Here is a 24,199-nt window from a genome sequence, read left to right as displayed (position 1 = left end):
TGTATTTTACAATGATGACTCTTCCCCTTTCCCCACCAGAGTCTAAAGGGGATCTTCCCATGATCCCCCCTGTGAGACCCTTGTGCAGTTCCTCACTGCAAAGCCCAAGAACTTGTGGGGGCCTCCCTAAGAATGTGTCCCTCCCAGGAGTTTCCATTCTCACACTAGTTCACACTCAGTCTTCAGCAATTCACCAAAATTACCAGTTAAGTGTCCCTGCCAGTTTATGGCTCCAGCAGCTTGTGCTCCAGGTAGGGCTGGGTCTATTTGGATATGTCTGTGTCTCCAGAGTCTAACATAGCGGTTTGCCCTGTAATGTCCATTCTCTGATAAACTGAGGAAAAGTCATGGGTTTGCATTCTGCCTAGCCTTTTCTCTTTACAAGGATGGGTGTAACCACCCCAAGATCTTTACATGTTGGAGCTGAAGCCACAGGTCTCCCTTTGCATGTCTTAGGAAGTTACTCTGAGAACCTGGTCACCAGGCCATGAGAAAGTCCAAGCCACGGTGAAGAGCAGCACCAGGCTGTGAAACCATCTTGGCAAATGGACGCCTCATATCCCACTCGAGCCTCGGAAAATGAGCCCATGTGGAGCAGAAACAAGCCTTCCCATTCAACACTGCCCCAATTATAGCTTCATGAGCAAAATAAATAACCGTGGTTGTTTTAACTCTCTAAGTCTTTTTTTTTTTGGGGGGGGGGGGATTCATTCTGCAGTGATACATAAGACAACCATCAAGACATTGCCAATTTCTCAAAACTCAATTCATCCCAATTTCCCCTGAACTCCCAGTTGCACGGTGCTCTCCAGTCTATAGAAAACACCAAGCTCTTTTCAGGGTCTGCCTGAAACATTCTTCTCCCTGCTCTTGACCCAGTTGGTCACATCTCCTCCTTCAGATCTAAGTGTAAGGGTCCCTTCCTCAGAAAGGCTTCCACTATCCCACCATCCAAGGTATACTCACTGCCCACTTTCTCCCTCATATAAACATATGTAACCACTCTCTCTTTTCTTTTCTGGTTGTGCCTACAGCATGCAGAGGTTCCCTTGCCAGGAGTCAAACCTGTGCCACAGCAGCAACCTGAGCCACAGCAGTGACAATGCCGGATATTTAATCACCAGGCTGCCAGGGAACTCCAACCACTCTCTATCTTGATTCTTTCTCATAGCTCTCCTTTACTTCGTGCAATTCAAAACTACAGATGTGTCTGCTGATTGAGTCATTTTTGCCTTCCACAATAGATTACAGGCTCCCTGGAAAGAGAAACTCAGTTTCGTCACCATTACATATCTCAACACACATAACACAGTAGGAATTTAGTAAATGCCTCTAAAGAAAAGAGCCCTTTTTTTTTTAAAATAAGAAATAGATTTATTAAGATAGGATACTTGTGAGGGATACAAGCAGGCAGGCAAGAAGGCCCTACAGGAAAGAGCTCTTTTAAATAGGTGCTGCCTCTATGTGCTCCTTGTTTCGCCAGGTATCCTCAACCTTGGCACTATTGACACTTGGGGCCAGATAATTCTTTGTTGCAAGAGATTGTCCTGTTCATTTGTACGTTGTCTGTACAACATCCCTGGCCTCTAGATGCCAGTAACACCACTACTGCTGAGTTATATGAAACCAAAAATGTCTCCAGATATCAGCAAATGTCTCCTGGTTTAAAATAAAAGGATGACAATAATAATGCTGGGGGTGTTTTTGGTTTGCTTTTTAGAGCCACAACTGCAGCATATGGAGGTCCCCAGGCTAGGGGTCGAATCAGAGCTGTAGCTGCTGGCCTACACTACAGCCACAGCAACACAGGATCCGAGCCGCATCTGCGACCTACCTCATAGCTCATGGCAATGCCAGATTCCTTTTTTTTTTTTTTTTTTTTTTTTTTTTTTGTCTTTTTGCCTTTTCTAGGGCCACTCCCGTGGCATATGGAGGTTCCCAGGCTAGGGGTTGAATCGGAGCTGTAGCTGCCGGCCTACGCCAGAGCCACAGCAACGCGGGATCTGAGCCACGTCTGCAACCTACACCACAGCTCACAGCAACGCTGGATTCTTAACCCACTGAGCGAGGCCAGGGATCAAACCCGCAACCTCATGGTTACTAGTCGGATTCGTTTCCTTTGAGCCACAGCAGGAACACCAACAAAAATAATAATAAAGCAATTTAGGAATGTGGGTTGGCTTTAAACTGAACCAACCTTATCATCATGTCCTTCCCCCAGTCCTCAAAAACCACAGTAAACTATGGGAGAGAGAATCCAGGAGCCCTGACATTATGATAATTGGAAATTTCTACACAAACTCTTTCAAAAAATGCCTCCACTCTCCAAAGAACGCCTCCATTTTCACCAGCTGGACATCGATTCTGAAGACAGTAAATATCACAGATCGTTTGGAGTGTCTCCCCCTCAATCAACTGATCAAAGAACCCAGATAATAAAAATGACTAAGAGAGACCAACATTAAAACACTGTCTAATAGGAAAGTTATTCCTGTGCAATCTGGTCTAATAATTGAAATCATGCTTCTTGCTTAAACAATATCCTCATTGTCACTTTTGTCCAAAAGATTAGGCATTGTTTGTTTATCTGCTGCAAGCTAAATGAAACCAGCTGTACCCATGAACCAGCTTCTAATGCCTTGCATTCTTCCTCTAAAGGAAGTCAGGGCTGAATCTGTGATTTGAATAGGCTTTAAGGGTTTTGAAAATAAAATTAGCAGATGTTGGTGGGTGGGCTATTATCCTCCTTGGACTAGGTAAGGATAAAAACTCTACTTTTTCAACTTTCATCAGTACACAAGGAGCACCAGATCTGAAAAATCACACAGTGCAAAGTCCATTCATTCCATTTTTTTTTTTATCCACTTTTTCTTGTTGTATGCTGTAAGGCCACATTTTGTACATCAAATTACAAAGCTAACACTGATTATATTATCATAGTATGATGCCATTTTCATACCCTGTGACTAATAGTGTGGTTACAGGCGTGATCTTTGAAGTGAGCTGTGATAATAAGTCTATGGACTGAAAGTCTAAAAGAAATCAGAGCAGACATAATAAGAAACAGACAGTACAGCAGAGCCCGTAAAATGTAATCAGATTTGCCTCTCTTTTGTACAGAGCTCCTGTCTGTGCTAGAAAATAACCTCTCAGGACACTGGAAGTCTGCATGACCGTCCAGGTGTCAACATTTAAGATTGAAAGGTGAGTGAACCAGGAGTGAACCAGTGTTTTCCATCTAGGGATTTCTGACTTTTAGAATTCTGCAAATTCCTCCTGACAGTGTTTCATTGGAATTGACCTTCAGGGCCAGGGGTAAGAGCCACCTTTTCAATCTCACATATTCTGTAAAGGTGGTTAACTGCTGCTGCCTTTCTTCTTTGGGTTGCTTGTTTTAATTAACAGCATTTCTTCCCCCTCCCCACTTCTCCTGGGGCTTTGAAGAGCTCTTTGAAATGTATTTTAGTATATTTCAGTCTTGGTTTGGCGTAGTCTCTCAATTTATGAGGTTGTTTAATTCAAGTTCAATTATTCAGCACAAATTGGCAGAATGAAATGCTAAAAGAAGATTGGCATTTTCAATCACATAAATCTCGTGTTACATAAAGTGAGCAAATTCCACCTTTGTTCTTATTGACCTCGGAGATAACAATTTACAGCTGGCACAAACCAGGGTGGGCAGGTACACCAGCTCTGCAGGCTCCCACAGGAGTAAGGCTTTGGCATCTTCACCTCAACAGAAACTGAAGATAAGCAGGAAAAAAATGACCAGAAATCAGGATCATTTGTGGGATGACAGTATGAGAAAGTCTGATACTCTAATACCAGAGATGGAACAAAGAGCAAGCTTTTCTTTTTCTAAATGACACTACAAGTATGAGAAAATTGCAAACAACCAGCTACAGTCTTGCATTCCCAATAGATAAAGTAGGAAGGAAAGAAGAGGAGCCTGTTCCAGGCAAGAATAACGGTTTATACCTTCTCACCATTAGCAGCAGAGTGGGAAAAAAGGCAAATGTGTTTTTACAAAAAAATATTCTCACACTGGTCAGAATGGTCATCATTAATAAATCTACAAATAGCAAATGCTGGAGAGGGTGTGGAGAAAAGGGAACCCTCCTGTTACTGGGAATGTAAATTAAATTAGTACAACCACTATGGAAAATAGCATGGAGGTTCCTCAGAAAACTAACTACAGACCTCCCACATATGATCCAGCAATCCCACTCCTGGGCATATATCTGCACAAAACTGTAATTCAAAAAGACGTATGCACCCCTATGTTCACTGCAGCACTATTCACAATAGCCAAGACATGGAAACCAGCTAAACGTCCATCGACAGATGAATGGATTAAGAAGATGGAGTTACTGCTGTGGCTCAGCAGGTTAAAGACTTGACTAGTACCCATGAGGATGTATGTTCAATCCCTGGCCTCACTCAGTGGGTTAAAGATGCAGCATTGCTGAACACGTCACAGATTGGGCTCAGATCCATTGTTGCTATGGCTGTGGTGTAGGCCTCACTATAGCTCGGCTTTAACCCCTAGCCAGGGAACTTCCATGTGCTGCAGGTGTGGCCATAAAAAGAATAAAGAAGGAAGATGTGGTACATATACACAATGGAATATTACTCAGCCATAAAAAATAACATAATGCCATTTACAGCAACATGGATGCAAACAGAGATTCTCATACTAAGTGAAATAAGTCAGATAAAGAAATACTGTATGATATATTTATATGTGGAATCTAAAATATGGCACAGGAGTTCCCATCGTGGCGCAGTGGTTAACGAATTCGACTAGGAACCATGAGGTTGCGGGTTCGATCCCTACCCTTGCTCAGTGGGTTAACGATCCGGCGTTGCCGTGAGCTGTGGTGTAGGTTGCAGACGCGGCTCGGATCCCGTGTTGCTGTAACTCTGGCATAGGCTGGAGGCTACAGCTCCAATTTGACCCCTAGCCTGGGAACCTCCATATGCCATGGGAGCGGCCCAAATAGCAAAAAGACAAAATAAATAAATAAATAAATAAAATAAAATAAAATATGGCACAAATGACTCTATCTACAAAACAGAAACAGACCCACAGATATGGAGAACAGACTTGTGGTTGCCGGGGGAGGCGGGGGGTGGCATAGAGTGTGATGGACGGGGAGTTTGGGGTTAGGAGATGCAAACCATTACACTCAGAATGGAGAAGCAATGAGGTCCTACAGTACAGCACAGGGAACTATATCCATCTCTTAGGACAGAACATGATGAAAGATAGTATGAAAAAAAGAATGTACATATATGTATGACTAGGTCACTTAACTATACAGCAGAAATTGGCACAACACTGTAAATCAACTATAATTTTAAAACTGCACAGTAATCCTAATAAGTCAATTTGTCTTAATAGATTTGTGTGAAAAGTCTGGTAACAAAAAGTGAAAATTTCATTCTATGTGATTATAGGACAAGTCCCAAAAGGGAACTCTCCCAAGGAGTCCTATGAACACACACAGCACTGAGGGGGGCTTGATTTAAAAGCACGTGAGGGAGTTCCCATTGTAATGCAGTGGAAACAAATCTGACTAGGAACCATGAGGTTGCAGGTTCAATCCCTGGCCTTGCTCAGTGGGTTAAGGATCCAGCGTTGCCATGAGCTGCAGTGTAGGTCGCAGACTCGGCTCAGATCCCAAGTTGCTGTGGCTCTGGTGTAGGCCTGCAGCTGCAACTCGGATTCGACCCCTAGTCTGGGAACCTCCATATGCCACAGGCGCAGCCCTAAAAAGACAAAGCAAAAAGAAAAAAAGAAAAAGAAACAAAAACATAAAAGCACGTGAGGCTGTAAATTCAATCAGTTGCCACTGGAGAGAACGAGGTCACCTTTCATGCCCTCTTTGAATGAAGAGACATATTTTAAAATACTCTGGTCCACATCATCCTCTCTTCCTTTTGAAGCCCCAGGCCATTGGACCCAGGCCTTTCTCACTTCATTCTATCTTCCTAGAATACACAACCTTCTAACTTACATAGAGTTCTTTATGTATATGGACCATCTCCCTTCAAGACTGTTAAGTTTCCTGAGGGCAGAATCTGTAACTAGGTTGCCTCTTTTTCACGGACAGCATAAAAACAACAAATACTAGTCATTAGTTGAATAAACTCAAAAAATGTTAACAAGTCTCTTAAAGAGCAAAAGTCCTTGGGAAATTGAAAAGATGATTTCAAGGTGCTGAACTAAAGACATTTTTAAATGCCACATGTTTTAAAATGCAGAATATTATACAATGCATGATTTTTTTTAATCCTCTATTAAACACTATAGGGATTTAGAAAACATAATCAGGAAATCAAGCCAGGATAAAGATTAGCAGTGAGAGTGAAGATAAATTGCCTCCCTTCCCCAAATATAAACACACACATGCACAAAGTATTAAGAATCTGGAGAACACTGGTTTCAAAACAAAACAGAACAGAACTATACTCAAATATAAAAATGTGGGAAGCTCAAAGCTTTGTTTTTTTAAGACAACTTACTTATGAGTGTTGTGTGTTGATATGGTCGCAGCTAACCAACCACATTCTTTAGAGGTTCATTACCAAGGGCAACACAGGATAGGAATCTCAGTCAATTTCTCCCCAACCTATGCATCCTTATAGGAATAAGAAACTCAAGAAAATCCAAGAGTAATAAAAAGCCTTTCCACTTCTTCTCAAGTTTCTAAACAATGGCTAATGGCAACTGTATCAAAGTTGACAATCATACAAATCTTTTGATGGGAGGATATATTTTGCTTATATTATTTGAGCCATAAAATGAAAGACGACATACATACCATAAGTAGGAGAGGAAGGAGAACGCTGTCATGAAAACAATGCCAAATCAGTGAGGTTTGAAATTAATGAGTGCTATGGATTGAACTCTGCCCTCCAAAGAAGATATGTTGATGCTCTCACCCCTAATACCTCAGACTGTGACCTTATTGGGAAATAGAGTCTGTACAGAAGTAACCAAGCTAAAATGAGGTCATCACAGAGGGCCCTAATCCAAAATGACTAGTGTTCTTATAAAAAGGGGAAATGTAGATGTGGAGACAAATATGCAGAGAGAGAGAACACCATGTGAACATGAAGAAAGACATCAGGGTGATGCATCTACAAACCAGGAATGCCAAAGACACCAGCACACCACAAAAGCTAGGAAAGGCATGGAACACACTCTCCCTTACAGGACCAGCCCTCAGAAGGAACCAACCCTGCCAACACCTTGATCTTACATCAAGTCTCCAGAATTACAAGATGATAAATTTCTGTGGTTTAAGCCACTCATCTACGGTACTTTGTTTTGGCAGTCCTAGCAAAGTAATACAATGAGTTCTACGGCAAAATCCAAACCTGAAAGCCGTAAATCAGTACACACATCTATATGATACTCACCAATCAAGTATCAGTGGCACCTCTAAAATGCCAGGCAGCTTTACGGCAAGATAACAATAGCAGCTCTTGGGGAAAATGCTAAATGGTTAAAGATGGAGGCAGGGGTGCAGACAGCTATGGAAGAGTGGTAAGAAGTACCGGAACAGGGATCCCAACATTTTGACTCTTTAAATTATGAAGTGCTCTGGGAGACACACCAACAAACTCAGCTCTCAAACATTGCTAGATGGCAGGTAACTGCTGTTCTCTGCCTGACCTTGCCACTGTAAAGCAAATAAGCACAGGCAGCCTGTCATCTCCTAATGCAGGTGAGTGGTCAATGGCTTTCATCTCCAGCTGAAGGAAATTAAATAGTACATGTGACCGGCAAGCTTTAAACTGCTTGAGAATTGCTGGCAAGACTCGCTGAGAGCTGCTGGAGTGAAAAGTATTAACTGTCCAGAACTATCCTTCTCAAGGATTGCAGGTACTTAAAAGGCAGTCTTTCTTTCATTCAGGCATAATAAACCAAGAATGTTTCAACTGTCTCTCAAGATTTTGTCATAAATCTTTTTTCTTTTTCTTTTCTTTCTTTTTTTTTTTTTTTTTTTTTGCTTTTTAGGGCTGCACCTGTGGCATATGGAAGTTCCCAGGCTAGGGGTTGAGTCGGTGCTGCAGCTGCCGGCCTATGCCACAGCCACAGCAATGCCAGATCCAAGCCAGATCTTCGAGCTACACCACAGCTCAGGGCAACAGTGGATTCTTAACCCACTGACTGAGGTCAGAGACCGAACTGAATACTCATGGATACCAGTCAGGTTCGTAATCTGCTGAGCCACAATGGAAACTCCAGATTTTGTCATAAATCTAAACATCTTGCATTTGGAAATCAGCTGAGCACATCTTTGGTGGGAAGACACTTCAAAGTGATTGGTTTATTTTCTTCTAATGAAACAGTAGGTTTGCCTCTGTTTGATCCACAGTTAAAACAAGTCAGAGCATCTGGGTGAACCATCTGGACTCCTCAACAAGGATCTAGTCTTTCCAAGCAAGGCCTTATCCTGTGGAAGCAGTATGTGCAATGGTTAGGAAAAGATGGCTTGAAACCATGTAGACATGAGCCAAACACACTTTGTTGCTAACAATCTGTATGGATCTGGATGCATGACTAAATTTCTCTAAGCAGGAGTTCCTGTCGTGGCGCAGTGGTTAACGAATCCAACTAGGAACCATGAGGTTGTGGGTTCGGTCCCTGCCCTTGCTCAGTGGGTTAACGATCCGGCATTGCCATGAGCTGTGGTGTAGGTTGCAGACGCGGCTCGGATCCCGCGTTGCTGTGGCTCTGGCGTAGGCCAGTGGCCACAGCTCCGATTCAACCCCTAGCCTGGGAACCTCCATATGCCGCGGGAGCGGCCCAAGAAATAGCAAAAAGACAAAAAAAATAAATAAATAAATTTCTCTAAGCAGCAAGATGCCTGCTCCAGTGGAAATGATGTTAATGGGGCCCATCTTACAGAGTGTTGTGAGAAGTAATTGAGACAATAAATATACCATATTTTATATAAAAGAATTGCTTAATCCAGTGTAGTTATCTTCATTTTATTAACAACAAAAGCAGAAGTAATTTTTATACAGTAGAGTGCTATTTTCCTTAGGGAAAATTACAAAAACTTCAGACACAACCACCATTGAAATTAACTCAACCATTAGGGCATTACCATGGCATCCATAATGCTCAAATGACACAAAGAAGTCATTAACAGCCCTCATGATTTTGTTCTTTGTTCCATTCCCCATCATGTTTACTTTTTCATTCCAATTTTTTAAAAAGAGCTTTTTTGGGGAGCAAATGTCTAAGATCTCAAAAATAATACTCTATTTTTGACTCATAGCATTTCTGATTTCCTTACCTATCTCCCTTCATCAGGAATACTGCTTTCTCTTAACTTGAAAACCACGAATAGGGAGTTCCCATTGTGGCTAAGCAGTAACGAACCCAACTAGTATCCATGAGGACGCAGGTTCGATCCCCAGCCTTGCTCAGTGGACTAAGGATCCAGCATTGCTGTGAGCTGTGGTGCAGGCCAGCGGCTACAGCTCTGATTTGACCCCTAGTCTGGGAACTTCCATATGCCTTGGGTTCAGCCCTAAAAAAAAAAAAAAAAAAAAAAAAAAGAAAACCATGAATAAAGAAAGGTGCAAGAATACATGGCAGAAAAGCTAAAGAGTACCTAAATGGACACATAATCAAAATTTCCAATTATGTGTTTAGAATGATCCTTTGGAGAATTGTTTTTGATTAATTACTCAGCTTAGTCATTCAGTTCAGTTGCTGCTGACTAATTAGTTAAATTCCCTATCTTTTATAATGACTTTAAAGAGAGGCAAAACAAGGATAGTTTAGAATTTTTTTTCAATACTGTGGGGTATTGTTATTAAGGTAAAACATGGCTTTTGTCTTCTATTAAGTTATTTAAGAAAGGGTATTAAAAGTGTCTACAATCCACATGCCATAAAATACAGTACTCTGTGTTCTTAATCAATAAGGGAGAGGAGGCCTATCAGAAACCCATGGGGGCAAGCTTTTAAGAATCCAAACCTGTGCCAATGCCAGGAAAGCATGGGGGGAAGGGTAAAGGAGGGAGAGCTTGTTTTTCTAAGTGGAAATATATGCAGCATGATGCCAGAGAAGACAGGGAGAAAGAAAAAGTCTGCAGTTTAATTCAGTGACTTCTGAAAGAGTACAAGCTCAATTTAAAAAGCCATTGGGGAGCTCCCATCGTGGCTCAGCAGTAATGAACCTGACTGTATCCATGAAGATTCAGGTTCAATCCCTGGCCCTGCTCAGCGGGATGAGGATATGGCATTGCTGTGGCTGTGGCATAGGCCAGCAGGTGCAGCTCCAATACCATTCCAAGCCTGGGAACTTCCATGTGCCATGGGTGTGGCCCTAAAAAAACTTTTTGAAAAAGCCATCAGGAAAGGCCAATACCTTTGGCTTTGTCAAATGAGTACTCTTATTCTTAAGCAAAAGCTGAACCTCCATGAGAAATTAATCACATCATTCACCTGGAAATGAACTCACACTGGAGGGTTCCAACTCCGATGAAAAAACAAAGTTAGGGGAGAGATAGGACAGAAAAGATAAATTGGACAAGTCTGAAAAGCTGCTCACAGAGAAAACCAATTCTACTGACTTTCACACTTGTTAAAACAAGGACAACAACAATGACAGGAAACCTGAGGGAGGAAAATATACTGTATATTAAATGAAAATGATTTAAATATACTCAGTACTAAGAGAAGAGGCATATTTCACATGTGAGACATTCAAAAATTAATGAACTTACTTGCTTTTCCCTTTGTATACTGTAGCATAAGATCCTTCCCCTAGTTTTTCCAGTTTTTCATATGAGTCAGCTTTTCCAAATTTGGGACTTGTTGGCTAAAAATGAAGCAGAGTAAACAAAGCAGATTGTATCAAACTAATTAACAATAAATAACCTAATTTTGCTGCAAATGTACATTCTGTCAGTTTTTAAATAGCTTTTTTTCTGATAAGAACTTTGATGTCTAAAAACAACAAATATGTATCACTGATTTACTTTGATGTACACCTGAAAGTAACACCACTTTTTAAATCAACTACACTCCAATAAAATTTATTTAAAAAAAAAAAACCTTTAAAAAAACAGAGTAAATATTCTGGGTACAAAACTAAGAAATGTAAATGAACATGGTGTAGAAGTTCGCATTTACCTATAACCTAATCGCCAAGTGGAAACCACCATGAACATGGGGGGAAGGGGCTGCACAGACATTGGGAGTGAACAACACCGGATCCTTAACCCACTGAGCCACAAGGGAACTCCACATCATTAATATTTTGATATCTCTTCTTCTAGTGCTTTCTGTATGCTGATGATTACTTTTTTACATAAATGGGATTACACTACAGATACTGTTTTGTACCCTACCTTTCTTCATTCAATATATTATGAATATTTTCCATGTTACTATGCAATCTTCTAAATTAGGAGCTGGCAAATTGAGCCTACCACCTACTTTTGTATATCCCATAAACTCAGAATGGTTTTTAGTAAGTTCCCATTGTGGCACAAGTGGAAACAAATCCAATTAGTATCCATGAGGAAGCAGGTTCAATCCCTGGCCTCGCTCAGTGGGTCGGGAATCCAGCATTGCCATAAGCTGTGGTATAGGTTGTAGATGCAGCTCAGATCCCGGGTTGCTGTGGCTATGGTGTAGGCTAGCAGCTGTGGCTCCAATTCAACCCCTAGCCTGCCAATTTTTATATGCTGCAGGTGCAGCCCCAAAAAAGCAAAAAAAAAAAAAAAAAAAGAAGAAGAAGAAGAAAAGGAAAGAAAAAGTTTTATATTTTTAATAGGGGTGGGCAAACCTAAAAAGTAAAATTTCATAGCATGTGGAAATTACACAAAAACCAGGTTTTAGTGTCCACACTCTTTATTTACATATTGTCTTGGCTTTCATGCTACAACAGAGTTGTAATTGAAACAGAGATCATATAGCCAACAAAACAGAAAATACTTACTATCTGACCTATGTTGTAAATCATGACTATATAAACTTCAATCAGATAGTCACCCCTCTGATACCTACTGGCAACACAAAGCAGACAATCAAAGACATATATTCAGATGACACTAATACAAAAGAACTCTCTTAGGTCTAGATACACTAATCCTTAAGGTTTACCTGCAATAAAATAACTCTTCCTTAGAAACTGTACATCCCATCATGATCACAGATGTGTTAAGAACAGTGGTCTCATTACTATTGCTGTGCTCAACTCCCACCCCAACTTTCACCAAAGAGCAAGAAAAGGGGAGTGTTGTCCTCCACAAGGACAAGTGAGCTATCACTTTTATGTCACTATAAAAGGATACTATCAAAACATCATATACAGTGTGGAATACTACTCAGCCATAAAAAGGATGAAATAATGCCTTTTGCAGCAATATGGGTGACCTAGAAGCTATCCTACTAAGTGAAATTAGTCAGACAGTGAAAGACAAACATCATGTGATATCAATTACATGTGGAATCTTAAAAAAGGGACCAAATGAACTTATTTGCAGAACAGAAACAGACTCACAGACTTTGAAAAACTTATGTTTACCAAAGGGGACAGGTGGGTGGTTGGGGTGAGAGAGATGGACTGGACGTTTTGGATTGGCATATGTACACTGAGGTATGTGGAATGACTGGCCAATGGGGACCTGCTGTATAGGTCTATGATAATATTCTGATAATCTACGTGGGAAAAGAATCTGAAAGAGAATGGATATGTGTATATGTATAACTGAATCACTTTGCTGCACAGCAGAAATTATCACATCTTGTACATCAACTATACTCAGTAAAATGTTTAAAAATTTTAAAAACATTTTAGAAAATGATAATTATATAAGGAATTTAAAACATCTCAGAAGGATTATGTAATCACTTATAAATACATTTATAATTGATAAAAATTTACTAATGATTGTGGTTCTCTGTAAGAAACCAATTTTAGAAGCTTAGGGAAAGAACTTCTTGAAGAAAGTCTATAGTACACTACTCTTGACCATGCACTCTCATATAACTTATTAAAAAAATGACACATTCTCGCAATGAATCTGACTGTCACAGTTTATAAGGATTCTATGTGGCAAACTGAGCAATGCTTCTTACCTCCTTCCCATCCAAAATGCGACATAGTTAACTGAAAAGCTACTATTCAAAAAGAATAAATCAGAAATAAGAATGGTAAACAAACAAACAAAAAGAGTGTCAATATCTAATCAGATATTTTGAGGGATTCTAAATGATAAAAAGTAACCGGAATTAGGAGTTCCTGTCGTGGCACAGCAGAAACAAATCTGACTAGGAACCATGAGGTTGCAGGTTCAATCCCTGGCCTCACTCAGTAGGTTAAGGATCTGGCATTGCCATGAGCTGTGGTGTAGGTCTCTGACATGGCTAGGATCCTGCATTGCTGTGGCTGTGGTGTAGGCCAGCAGCTGTCGCTCCCATTAGACCCCTAGCCTGGGAAGCTCCACATGCAGCAGGTGTAGCCCTAAAAAACAACAACAACAACAAAAAGATGCAGTTAGAGGATGGGGGACATGCAGGGAGGCAAGGAAGGGTAGAAAAGAGGAAATAAAAGCATGCTGAGGAGTTCCCTTCGTGGCTCAGTGGTTGACGAATTCGACTAGGAACCACGAGGTTGCGGGTTCGATCCCTGGCCTCGCTCAGTGGGTTCAGGATCTGGCGTTGCCATGAGCTGTGGTGTAGATCACAGACGCAGCTTAGGTCGTGAGTTGGTATGGCTGTGGTGAAGGCCAGGGGCTGCAGCTCTGATTCAACCCCTTGCCTGGGAACCTCCATATGCCAGGGTTTGACCCTAAAAAGCAAAAAAAACAAAAACAAAAAAAGAAAGTTGAGATTTACTGGATTGTTAAGAACAGACTGCAGATACTGATTACCTCCAAATGTATAAGTTTTAGTATATTTCTTAACACTTAAAAGGTAATTACTAGAATAAATAAGACTTACAAATCCCAAACAAATCAGGGAGGGAAAAAATAGGAGAGAAAGGTACAAGGAAGTAAGGCAAAGAGAGTCAGGAATAGGGGGATTAGAGAAGAGGGACAGTCAATAGAAAGTATATAAGATAGAAAATCAAAAAAAAGGAAGTCCAAACATAGCAATGACTACAGTTTATAAGTTTTATAAATTTATAAACTTCCTCTACTAATAGAAGATTATCAGATTGGAAAGACAAAGAAAATCTAGCAGTGTGCTACTAAGACAAAATTAAGACAAAAGAGTAAATCTGAAAATAAAGGAGTAAGGAGAAAATATAACAAATAAGTGCTTTTATACAATCATGCATTATATCAATATCGGCAGCAGGCAAGACAGAATTCACAAAACAGCAAATAAATTAAATTGCATATCCCATACATTAAAATCCACCAGGATACTTAGTAATCATAAAGTAGTATGAGCCAAACAACATAGTGTTGTCATGTATGAAACAACTGCTGGTAGCAATAAAATGAGAAAGTGTCAGTTGTGGTGACAAATGGGAAACAAACATACATGACTCAGACATCCACAGAGCAAGCAAATTACCAATAAGCAAAGGATATATGAGCTTGAATACTAGAATTAACATTTTTAACCTAATATGCATTTACTATATATTCTTTTCAAGTGCACACAGAATATGCACAAAAAATAGCCACTGATTAGGCCAAAAAAAAAAAAAACCCTCAATATTCAAAATTGCAGAAACATTTCATGTTATTTTTCCTGAACACAGTACAATAAATTACAAAAAGCAAACTAAACAGTCTAGCTATATAGGTCAAAAAGAAAATCAAAATTAAAAATTCCTAAGTAAATATGTAACATTGAGGACATGACATCTTAAGACCCGTGGGATGCAGCCAAATCAATACATAAAAGAAAATTTAAATATATGTGTGCATACTAGAAAAGAAGAAAGGTTGGAAGCATTAATATTTAGACATTTAACTGCAGCCTGAAAAGGAACAACAAAAGACATTTTAGGAAAGAATTCATAGATGATGGACTACTTATTCTTTTCTTCAAGAAAACTTGTAAAGTATCAACCAACCATGTGTTGAGTTGAATCAAGTAAAACTTAATGGAAAATTACATTCAAAAGCGCCTGACTAGTCCTGTGTGGGTTATGTTCTCATGCATTTTTCATCACCCAGAAACAGCTTGCGAATGTCACACTTTACCATCACCCTCCTGAGCCCAAGTTTTAAATAGAAACTTTCAAACCTATGTTAAACTTCAGTATAAAATGATCTTCAATGGGGAAAATATTGTGTTCACAGTTCCACTCTAAATTATTTAAAATCAGAATGAGAAGTCTGTATGTTTGCTTTGTGCTCCTTTAAGAATTTTTTTTTTTTTTTCGGTCTTCTTGTCTTTTTAGGGCCGCACCCATGGCATGTGGAGGTTCCTAGGTGAGGGGTCGAATCGGAGCTGTAGCCACTAGCCTACACCACAGCCACAGCAACACGGAATCCTAGGCATGACTACAAACTACACCACAGCTCACAGCAATGCTGAATCCTTAACCCACTGAGCAAGGCCAGGGATCAAACCTGCATCCTCACGGATGCTAGTCAGGTTCGCTAACTGCTGAGCCACGACAGGAACTCCAAGAATAAATTTAATCTAAGTTAAAGAAAAAGAAACGGGTGAAAATTATCCCTTTAGTCCTATTAGGAGATAAACTGCTAATACATATTTAGAACAAATACAGGAAACAGTCACAAAATCGGTAGTAGAATAGGAAGATAGTATTTTTTTCTTCCTAGAAAGGCACAAATAATTTTCTAAAAATGATCCGTTTCACTTTTTCCCAAACTGCCTTATATAAGCTGATATAACTGTTTTAACACAGACCACATTAAACTTACTACTTGAAGAAATGGAATTGAGGAAATTAGAAAAACAAGGCTAATGCTCTTGTTTTTTTAGGATACTTCCCATTTATCCACAAGAAAAATAGATGTATAAATAGTACAAAGTATTCTATTTAATTGAGTGGATTTGCATATAGTAACTGTCATGGTTAAAGTATACTCTATTAATAATGTGGTGGTAGAAATTTGGTAGGAAAACAGTCAATGTGATTTGCCCTGTGAAACTGACATGCACACATTGTGGAAATGTACTGTAATTTACAGATCAATCATGCTCGCTCTAGAGGAAGGATCACACACTCCTGTTATGCCTCTCTAAGAGTTATCACAGTGAAAAAAAAAAAAGTGGGTCTATGGAACAGGATATGTCTATGGATAGTCTGAGCTTTAAGAATTAGATTCTTATAAAGTTGGTCTCCTATATTTAAGTCCTATCTTAAATACACAGAAATGTTCTGATCTGTAATTATTACGCATATAAATGCCAAGTGTTTAAAGAGGCCAATAATAAAATCCTTCTAATCAAATGAGCACACTAAGAATAATTCAGAAGGAGAGGTCCTATTTTGTTTGCTAATTAAGTTCAGGCCTTTGGTTTGCCTTTCTTTTTTCTTGCAACTTCATTAAATCATCACATTTAAATAAAAGATGCTAGAGCAAAGCAGTATGTGATCAGCCCTAAACATGAGCTTCGGCTCTTTGATGTGAGGTGCATGGATGGATGGGATACAGCTTTATGGGGCCACTATTTTCTGCTTATCACTGCCTTCCTTAGACTGCAGGCTTGAGACAGCACTTTAGAGAACTGGAAATACAGAGGGCTAATCAGCAATTATGAACAGACACTAACTGCATAGAGATATAGAATTTAAGGAGAGAATGTTAATACTTTTTTAACAGAATAAGGGTAAAGAGAACTGTCAATTGTCTGGACCACTGGAGGGGAACATTGGCATGGATGATGAAAAAGTCAAGATAATATTCCAGCTGAACAGCGTTTGCCACCCTGCCCTGAAGGAGATGCTGTAAAAACTCATTGTTTTTGAAATCAAGAAAAATACCCAGCCAATAGCAAGTATTTATATGTTGTATCCCTTGAATTGATCACTTTAAATAAATATATTACCTAAATTTAATCCCTATAACACCACCCTGAGGTTGGTTCTAGTGGAATCCCTATTTGAACATGAAGAAATTAAGACTACAGAAATAAAGTACCTCATCTAAGATCCAATAGCTAATAACAGAGCTAGAATTTGAACCAAGCTCACTGGAATTGAGAACGAACTTTCTTTATCGCTATGACACTGGCAGAATTGTCCATGGGAACCTAACCTCCACCCAAGTCAAGGAGATACTAAATCATGCTTAAGTCTATGATCCACAAAACCTCATTCCTAGAAAGGAGGATGGGGTTATTTTGGGTTTTTTTTGCTAGATTTTTTAATCAACAGTGTTCACTGTAATGATACCAGGATATGCCTATAAGAATGTCTGTTTTATGCTAAATTGATTGAAAAGTGACTTTAAACTTTATAAAAAAAAACCCTTACTTAGATTCTTGATGACCCCCTGAATTACAAGAAAACCACAAGGAAGAATCACTATTCTTACATTATACTAATAACCGGGAGAATGGGTTGTGAGGGTAAGGTGGGAAGAATTCAGTCAGAATTCTCTGACCTCTTTAAACAGCAGGGATTTTGGAAGTCAAACCTTCCTTGACTAATATTTCTTCTGCCTCTGACCTTTACAATAGGCTCTATCATCCTGAATTTTAAACAGCCACACTGTGAGATCCTGCCGTATAGCACTGAGAACTATGTCTAGATACTTACATTGCAACACAACAATGGGGGGGAAAAGTATGTATACATATACGTGTAACTTGGTCCCCATGCTGTACAGTGGGAAAAAAAATACATAAATTAAAAAAAAAAAAAAAACATGGCCACACTGAGATAATACACAGTCAACAGGCAATGCAGTTACAAAATAGATCTAGATGCTAGACAGAGGGACAGACGGACTAACCCCAATCACCACACATGCTAACAACCTGACAAAGGGGCTCCGTTCTAACTGGACATTTCCTAGCCCCCACAAGGAGGAGGCAACGCCAAAATGAGATCTGCAAGGATGAGCAACTGAAGACTGAAGTGGGACTCTTATTTTCAAGTTTGCACCTTCCTCCCCTCTCTCCAAATTAGGCCTGCCTATCATGGGACATAGATTTTTTTGGGTGACGGAAGGCGATAAATTTGGAAGAATTTGTAGAATGTATAGAGGACCTTAATCTAAGCACGGATTTCTGGAAATGTGTTCTTTTTAAACTCAGCTTGTGATAGCACAGCTCAATGAACTCCCTTCTAAATTGGGCCCACAAGACAGGGAATCTCCCACAGCACTGCCAATAGTTCTAGCTATTGAAGAGCACAGCTGGGTTGCAGGAGGCGGTAGGAAAAGGGGAGCAGAAGTCTGTCCTGTCACTAACAGTATTAAATACGACCCAGGGACTAGGCTCAGGAAGAGCAGGCACATCTGAAACAAAATCTGTCAAAACCTCTTTAAATATACACATCTAAATAAAAACAGTTCCCCATCATGGCTCAGTGGAAATGAATCTGACTAGCATCCATGAGAATGTGGGTTCAATCCCTGCCTCACTCAGTGGGTCAAGGATCTGGCGTTGCCGTGAGCTGTGGTGCAGGTCGCAGACACAGCTCAGATCCCACGTTGCTGTGGCTGTGGTGTAGGCCGGTGGTTACAGCTCTGATTAGACCCCTAGCCTGGAAACCTCCATATACCACAGGTATGGCCCTAAAAAGACAAATATTAAATAAATAAATAAATAAATAAAATTTCTTTCTTTGCATTCATTCTGCCTGAATTTTAAAGTGCCACTATCTGGACAAAATCAGAACGTACAAGTGGGTGTGATGGTCACTGAGGTCAAGTCACTCCTGGCCCCTTGATTTCAGTCACGATTCCTCACATCGACAATGACCAGAGTGTGAAAAGCAGAGAGATGTACACACAACTGGGAAGATGCAGTATTATTTCTAACACGTATTTCCAAGAACAAGAGTGGCTAGCCTGCTTCTGTCACTAAAATACGGGCTGCAATGCTACACTTTTACTCTCTCTCCCTCCTTCTCAGCTGTACTCTTGGAGTCTATTCAAGATAACTAGTACTTTCAAAGAAATAACAATGTAATAAAGATTTGACATTAATCCTGGTGGTCCTTAGGTAAAAGGACTCCTTTGATGCTTATCAGTCTTTTAAAATAACAAAACCTGTGATCATAAAACTCTCATGCCTGAAAAGAAACCCTCACACACTGTTGTTGGGAATGTGAATTGGTGCAGCCACTATGGAAAACAGTATGGAGGTTCCTTTAAAAGCTAAAATATAACTACCACATGATCCAGAAATTGCAGTCCTGGGTATACCAATTTAAAAAAAAAAAAAAAACCTAAAAACTAATTTGAAATAATATATAGACTCCAATACTCATGGTAGCATTATTTTAAATTGGCAAAATATGGAAGCAACCTTAAGTGTCCATCAAAACATGAACAAATAAAGAAGCTGTGAGACACACATATATATATATATCCCAAGAAGTGTAACCATCTCCATTTTCCACCCAATGAGGAATCCAAAGAAAAATGATCTTTCCACGAAAAAAAGTCTAATAAAATTAGAGGAGAGAACAAAAAAGCAGTAGGCAGAAAAGACTCAGAATAAAACAGAATACTGTGACATCACGCTAAAAGAATAAAAAGAAAAAAAAAAAAAAACCATTTCCAGCTTGAGCAGGAAAGAGCAAAGACCTTTTTCCAGGGCATAGTGAATGGAAGCAAAAACTCCCAAAATGAAAAGAAAGCAAAGCAGTTTCCACATAAAGTAATACAAGCACTCTGATATATAAGAAAGACATGTCAGGGTGGACCAGAAAAGGGTAAACCCAATAAAAAGCTCTCAAGAAAGAGGATCTAAAAGAAGTTAGCAATATAATAGAGAAAAGGTAGACATTTCCAGTTAAATACAGTAGGGGCTTGAACACAAGCATTTCTCTTTCGTCCTTACCAATCTGTACTAAAGTGATAAACTCATCAGGCCAAAAAGAATGAATAAGGAGAAAATCACAGACAAGAAATAAACAAAAATTTTGAGATGGGAGACAAATGGACAGGAGGTCACTGATAAGGATGATGACCAAAGGTGGAAACCAATAAGAAATAAGTCAATTCCAACTTCAAAAGCCCAGAAACACTCAAGAATTGGAAGCTGAACTTCAAGGAGGGGCTAAAACCAAAATGAAAAGTTGGAGTGAATCTAGGAACAAGTCCTTTCCCCTAGACCCTGCCCAGCCCTGGTCCTGGCAGAGATTTATTCTCTGACGAGGCTTAACCTGAGAGGCTCAGAACTGGGACACTAAGCATGGTGAAAATCAGTCTGAAGAGTCAGACTGAATAAAAAGGAAGCACAGAAAAGGCTGTGAGCCCTTCTTGATCAATTGACGTTAAGAGCAGCTAGGCATGGAGTTCCCATCAGGGTGCAGGGGAAGCAAATTCGACTAGAAACCATGAGGTTGCAGGGTTTTGATCCCTGACCTCTCTCAGTGGGTTAAGGATCCAGTGCTGCCGTGACCTGTGGTGTAGGTCAGAGAGGCGGCTCAGATCCTGCGCTGCTATGGCTGCAGTGTAGGCTGGCAGCATTAGCTCTGATTAGACCCCTAGCCTGGGAATCTCCATATGCTGCTTAGGCTTACATACCCTAAAAACTAGACTGGTCAATCAGCTTTGCGACATCTCCTAACAGCCATGTGGAGATCAAACAGTCCAGACTGGGTTAGGGCAACAGAACCACAAGCACAATCTCAGGGGACAGAAACACTGATAAATGACCTAATTCTGATTTGTTCCAGAGGAGTTTTCTGGTTTTATCACATAGTCTGGGGCCTCACTGTGTGACTAAAATTGTATTAATTAATTCAATTAGTTACCAACATATGAAAAGAAGAGGCAATTACAATTAGGAAAATCAAAAAGTTGAGCAAGGAAAGAAATTTCATCACAGTACACTATGGGGCCACACTAAGAACAGTATTTATGTCCTCTTAAGATCATAAATATTACAAGAGTTCCCATCATGGCTCAGTGTAAATGGATCTGACTAGCATCCATGAGGATGCAGGTCGATCCCTGACCTCGCTCAGTGGGTTAAGAATCTGGCGTTGCCATGAGCTGTGGTGTAGGTCACAGATGTGGCTCAGATCTGGCACTGCCTGTGGCTGCAGAGCTGCAGCTCTGATTTGACCCCTAGCCTGGGAACCTCCATATGCCATGGGTGAGGCCCTAAAAAGAAAAAAGAAAAAAAAAAAAAAAAAAACTAAAATTTTTTTAAAAAGATTATAAATACTGTATATTAATTAAAGCCGAAAAGTAGGAGAAAGGTACTTGGGGATAGGAGTACAGCAAAGAAATCCTGTCTTGATGATGTTCCTTTGTACCCTGTAAGTCAGTACCTACATCTAGAGGCTTGCTCAGATTCAAGCTATTCCTACTGGTACTGACTGCATACTTCCTTTGGAACATCATGACATCTGGCTCTCGCCCTTTTGATGATGTTAGCAGCTACTGATAATCACTGCCTAGATGTACTAATTCTTCAGGGATTGCCAAAAGGTGGCTCCTAAATCCATTACCCTAACTTGATTTATTAGTGGGACTACTTCTAAAAGAGAAATTTCCCTTCATCAATGACTAGATTACCATGAGGGGAATTTCATACAGGAATCACTGAAAAATAAATGCTCAGTCATTCGCTTTATCTACCTGTTTTCGACACCAACTCTTCATTGCTTTCCTAATGGTATCTATTGGGTTTTGTATATGAACGTTATAACCTGCAATGTGGCTAACTTCTCTCCTTGTCTGGAGTAATCCTCTCATTCTTTTGAATATTCCAGATAGATCATCAGATATCTGCAAAAATGATCATTTTACCTCTTTCTAGATTGCTTTCATTAACTGTGGCGATGTTATTCACTCCTTTCTCTCTCTTTTTTTTTTTTTTTATAGCTTTGTACGGGATTCAACTAATAATTTTCCATGAGTTATTTTCAAGTAAAATGAATTGTTCAGTAGTTTGAGGGCGGTATGGCCAAAGCAGCTTTTCTAGCTTTACAGAATAGAGTTATTTTCTCTCTTATCATAAAGGAGGAGGGGAGGCAATCTCACACACATTGATATTTCTGCATCTTATTTGCTTCAACATGTCTTTCTGGATCTTCTCTTTCCTTTTTCCCCTAGGGAACCTGCCCTGCACAGAAGTCTACTCGGTGCAGGGCTTTGTCCTGAAAAGGTGCTTCAATTTGATACTCTAGAAAATCATGGGACAAAGATGAACAGACACTCCATGTTCTCCGTGAACTCATCCATTCTCAGGAGCCATCAAAGTCTCCTTCCAGGTGCTGATGCTACCCTAAGAATGGCCCAGTGAGCCACAATCATGTATCTGATGGCAATTTGGGGGTTTCCTGGTTCTGAGAATAGTCTAGTCCCCTGGTCTTCCCTGAGCTTCCTCCTCACACTTTCTGATACCACATTGGTCTTAAAATTGCTTATGGTTTGTTCCCCTCACTCCTATTTGAGGTTCATGGAGATACCTTGTCACTTATATTTGTTATTGATATTATCCATTGCTTTTGGTTTTATTGTACTAGTTGTTCTAATTACATGAAGGGTTTCAAAACCTATGCCACTACCATCTTCCCAGAGTCCTCTCCTACTTTACTTTTTCATCTATGTTCAAGCATTACTTTAATAAAAACAAAACTTAACTTTAAAGAGAGAGACACATAATATATCAGATATGTCTCAACTTTCCTTGATAAGAATTTTAATTAATTCCTTATTAAAAATTAAAAATAAATATCAAAACCCCACTGCTATTATTTATACTATGATATAAACCCCAACTTTTAAAGCTGTATGATCCCCAGGAGCAGCCAGCACAGCCCACACCCAATCTTGGTTTCTAAATACCATTGCCCAATAAAAGCAAACTGGGCTCTTTGGAGAAATAGCTGATTCTTGGCCTGGGGCTGGGAAAATACAATGCAAGCTAAGAGCAATTTATAGGACAAGAAAGTCAGAGAGTGCTCAAAAAACAAAAGAATGAAGACATCTCAAAAGAACACACAGGGGCCAACTTAAAAGAGGTCTCAATGGTCAAAGCAGGAATAATCTGCGCAACAAAAAAAATAATGTACCAGTGGATAATAACTAGGACTGCAAATAAAATGAAGGATAACTAGTCAAATCTGACTTTCACATAAACAGTGAATAATTTTTAGTATAAGTAAGCCTCACTGTAACATCTGAAGTGCCAATTTTGATATATCATGTAAGTTGACATATTAACTATATAGTAAAATGTGTATAGTTGTCTTTCTATTACAGAGGCTTAGTCATCTCAACAATTCCTTTCATTTCTTCTAAATGACACTAAATCTAAAAGTTTCTCAGAGTTCCCATCATGGAGAAGTGGAACGAATCCGACTAGGAACCACGAGGTTGCGGGTTCGATCCCTGGCCTCGCCTAGTGGGTTAAGGATCTGGCGTTGCTATAGCTGTGGTGCAGGTTGCAGACACAGCTTAGATCCTGCATTGCTGTGGCTGTGGCGTAGGCCGGCAGCAACAGCTCCAATTAGACCCCTAGCCTGGGAACTTCCATGTGCCAAGAACTCAGTCCTAAAAGGACAAAAAAAAATTTTTTTTTAAATAAATAAAAAATAAAAGTTTCCCAGGAGTTAGCGATGTTTCTGTGCCCTCAATGGACACTACCCTACAATCACAGACACGATCACATGGGCCAGTTTGGGGAAAGCCAGATAATCAATTCTCCTCACAAATGTCACATTAATAATACTTATTTTAGCTTCATTAACACAAAACGTGACATAAGATTTGTGCAGTAGCATATACTTTAATTAAATTGAAGTGTCGATATTCTCCTAGTTGTTGACATTTCTTGCTCTGTCTTGGCCTTCATGGAATTTAATATTTAAAATTTGTGAAACCGAATATGCTTCTTAGCAAAGAGAGAATCAAAGTTCTCTTATCATTCTCCTTAGACCATCTATGTAAAAAGTTTTTAGGTATAGCTTAAATCTGAAAACTACTTAATTTTAAAAGATCATAAGGTTTTTTTCTTTTACAATGTGAAACGCAGGCCAGTCTTGCAAATATGAGTTTCAGTAAAATTTTTACAATCAAAAGCAGCAATC

The 24,199-nt window shown here is 39.6% G+C and overlaps 1 protein-coding gene across 3 annotated transcripts in view; it reads right to left on the bottom strand.

Moving 5' to 3' along the window:
- The window catches only part of CDK14 (cyclin dependent kinase 14), a 632,242-nt gene that overhangs the window by 463,744 nt on the left and 144,299 nt on the right, over nt 1-24,199 (bottom strand). For all 3 annotated transcript variants that reach the window (XM_021102362.1, XM_021102363.1, XM_021102364.1), the window contains one exon: nt 10,758-10,852. In XM_021102362.1, coding sequence (XP_020958021.1) covers nt 10,758-10,852 — 95 coding nt within the window. The remainder of the gene's footprint in view (nt 1-10,757; nt 10,853-24,199) is intronic.

This window comes from Sus scrofa, chromosome 9, assembly GCF_000003025.6.
Source record: "Sus scrofa isolate TJ Tabasco breed Duroc chromosome 9, Sscrofa11.1, whole genome shotgun sequence".
Lineage (NCBI taxonomy): Eukaryota > Metazoa > Chordata > Mammalia > Artiodactyla > Suidae > Sus > Sus scrofa.
The sequence above is the reverse complement of the archived record's forward strand: the minus strand, read 5'-3'. Positions and strand labels throughout refer to the sequence as shown.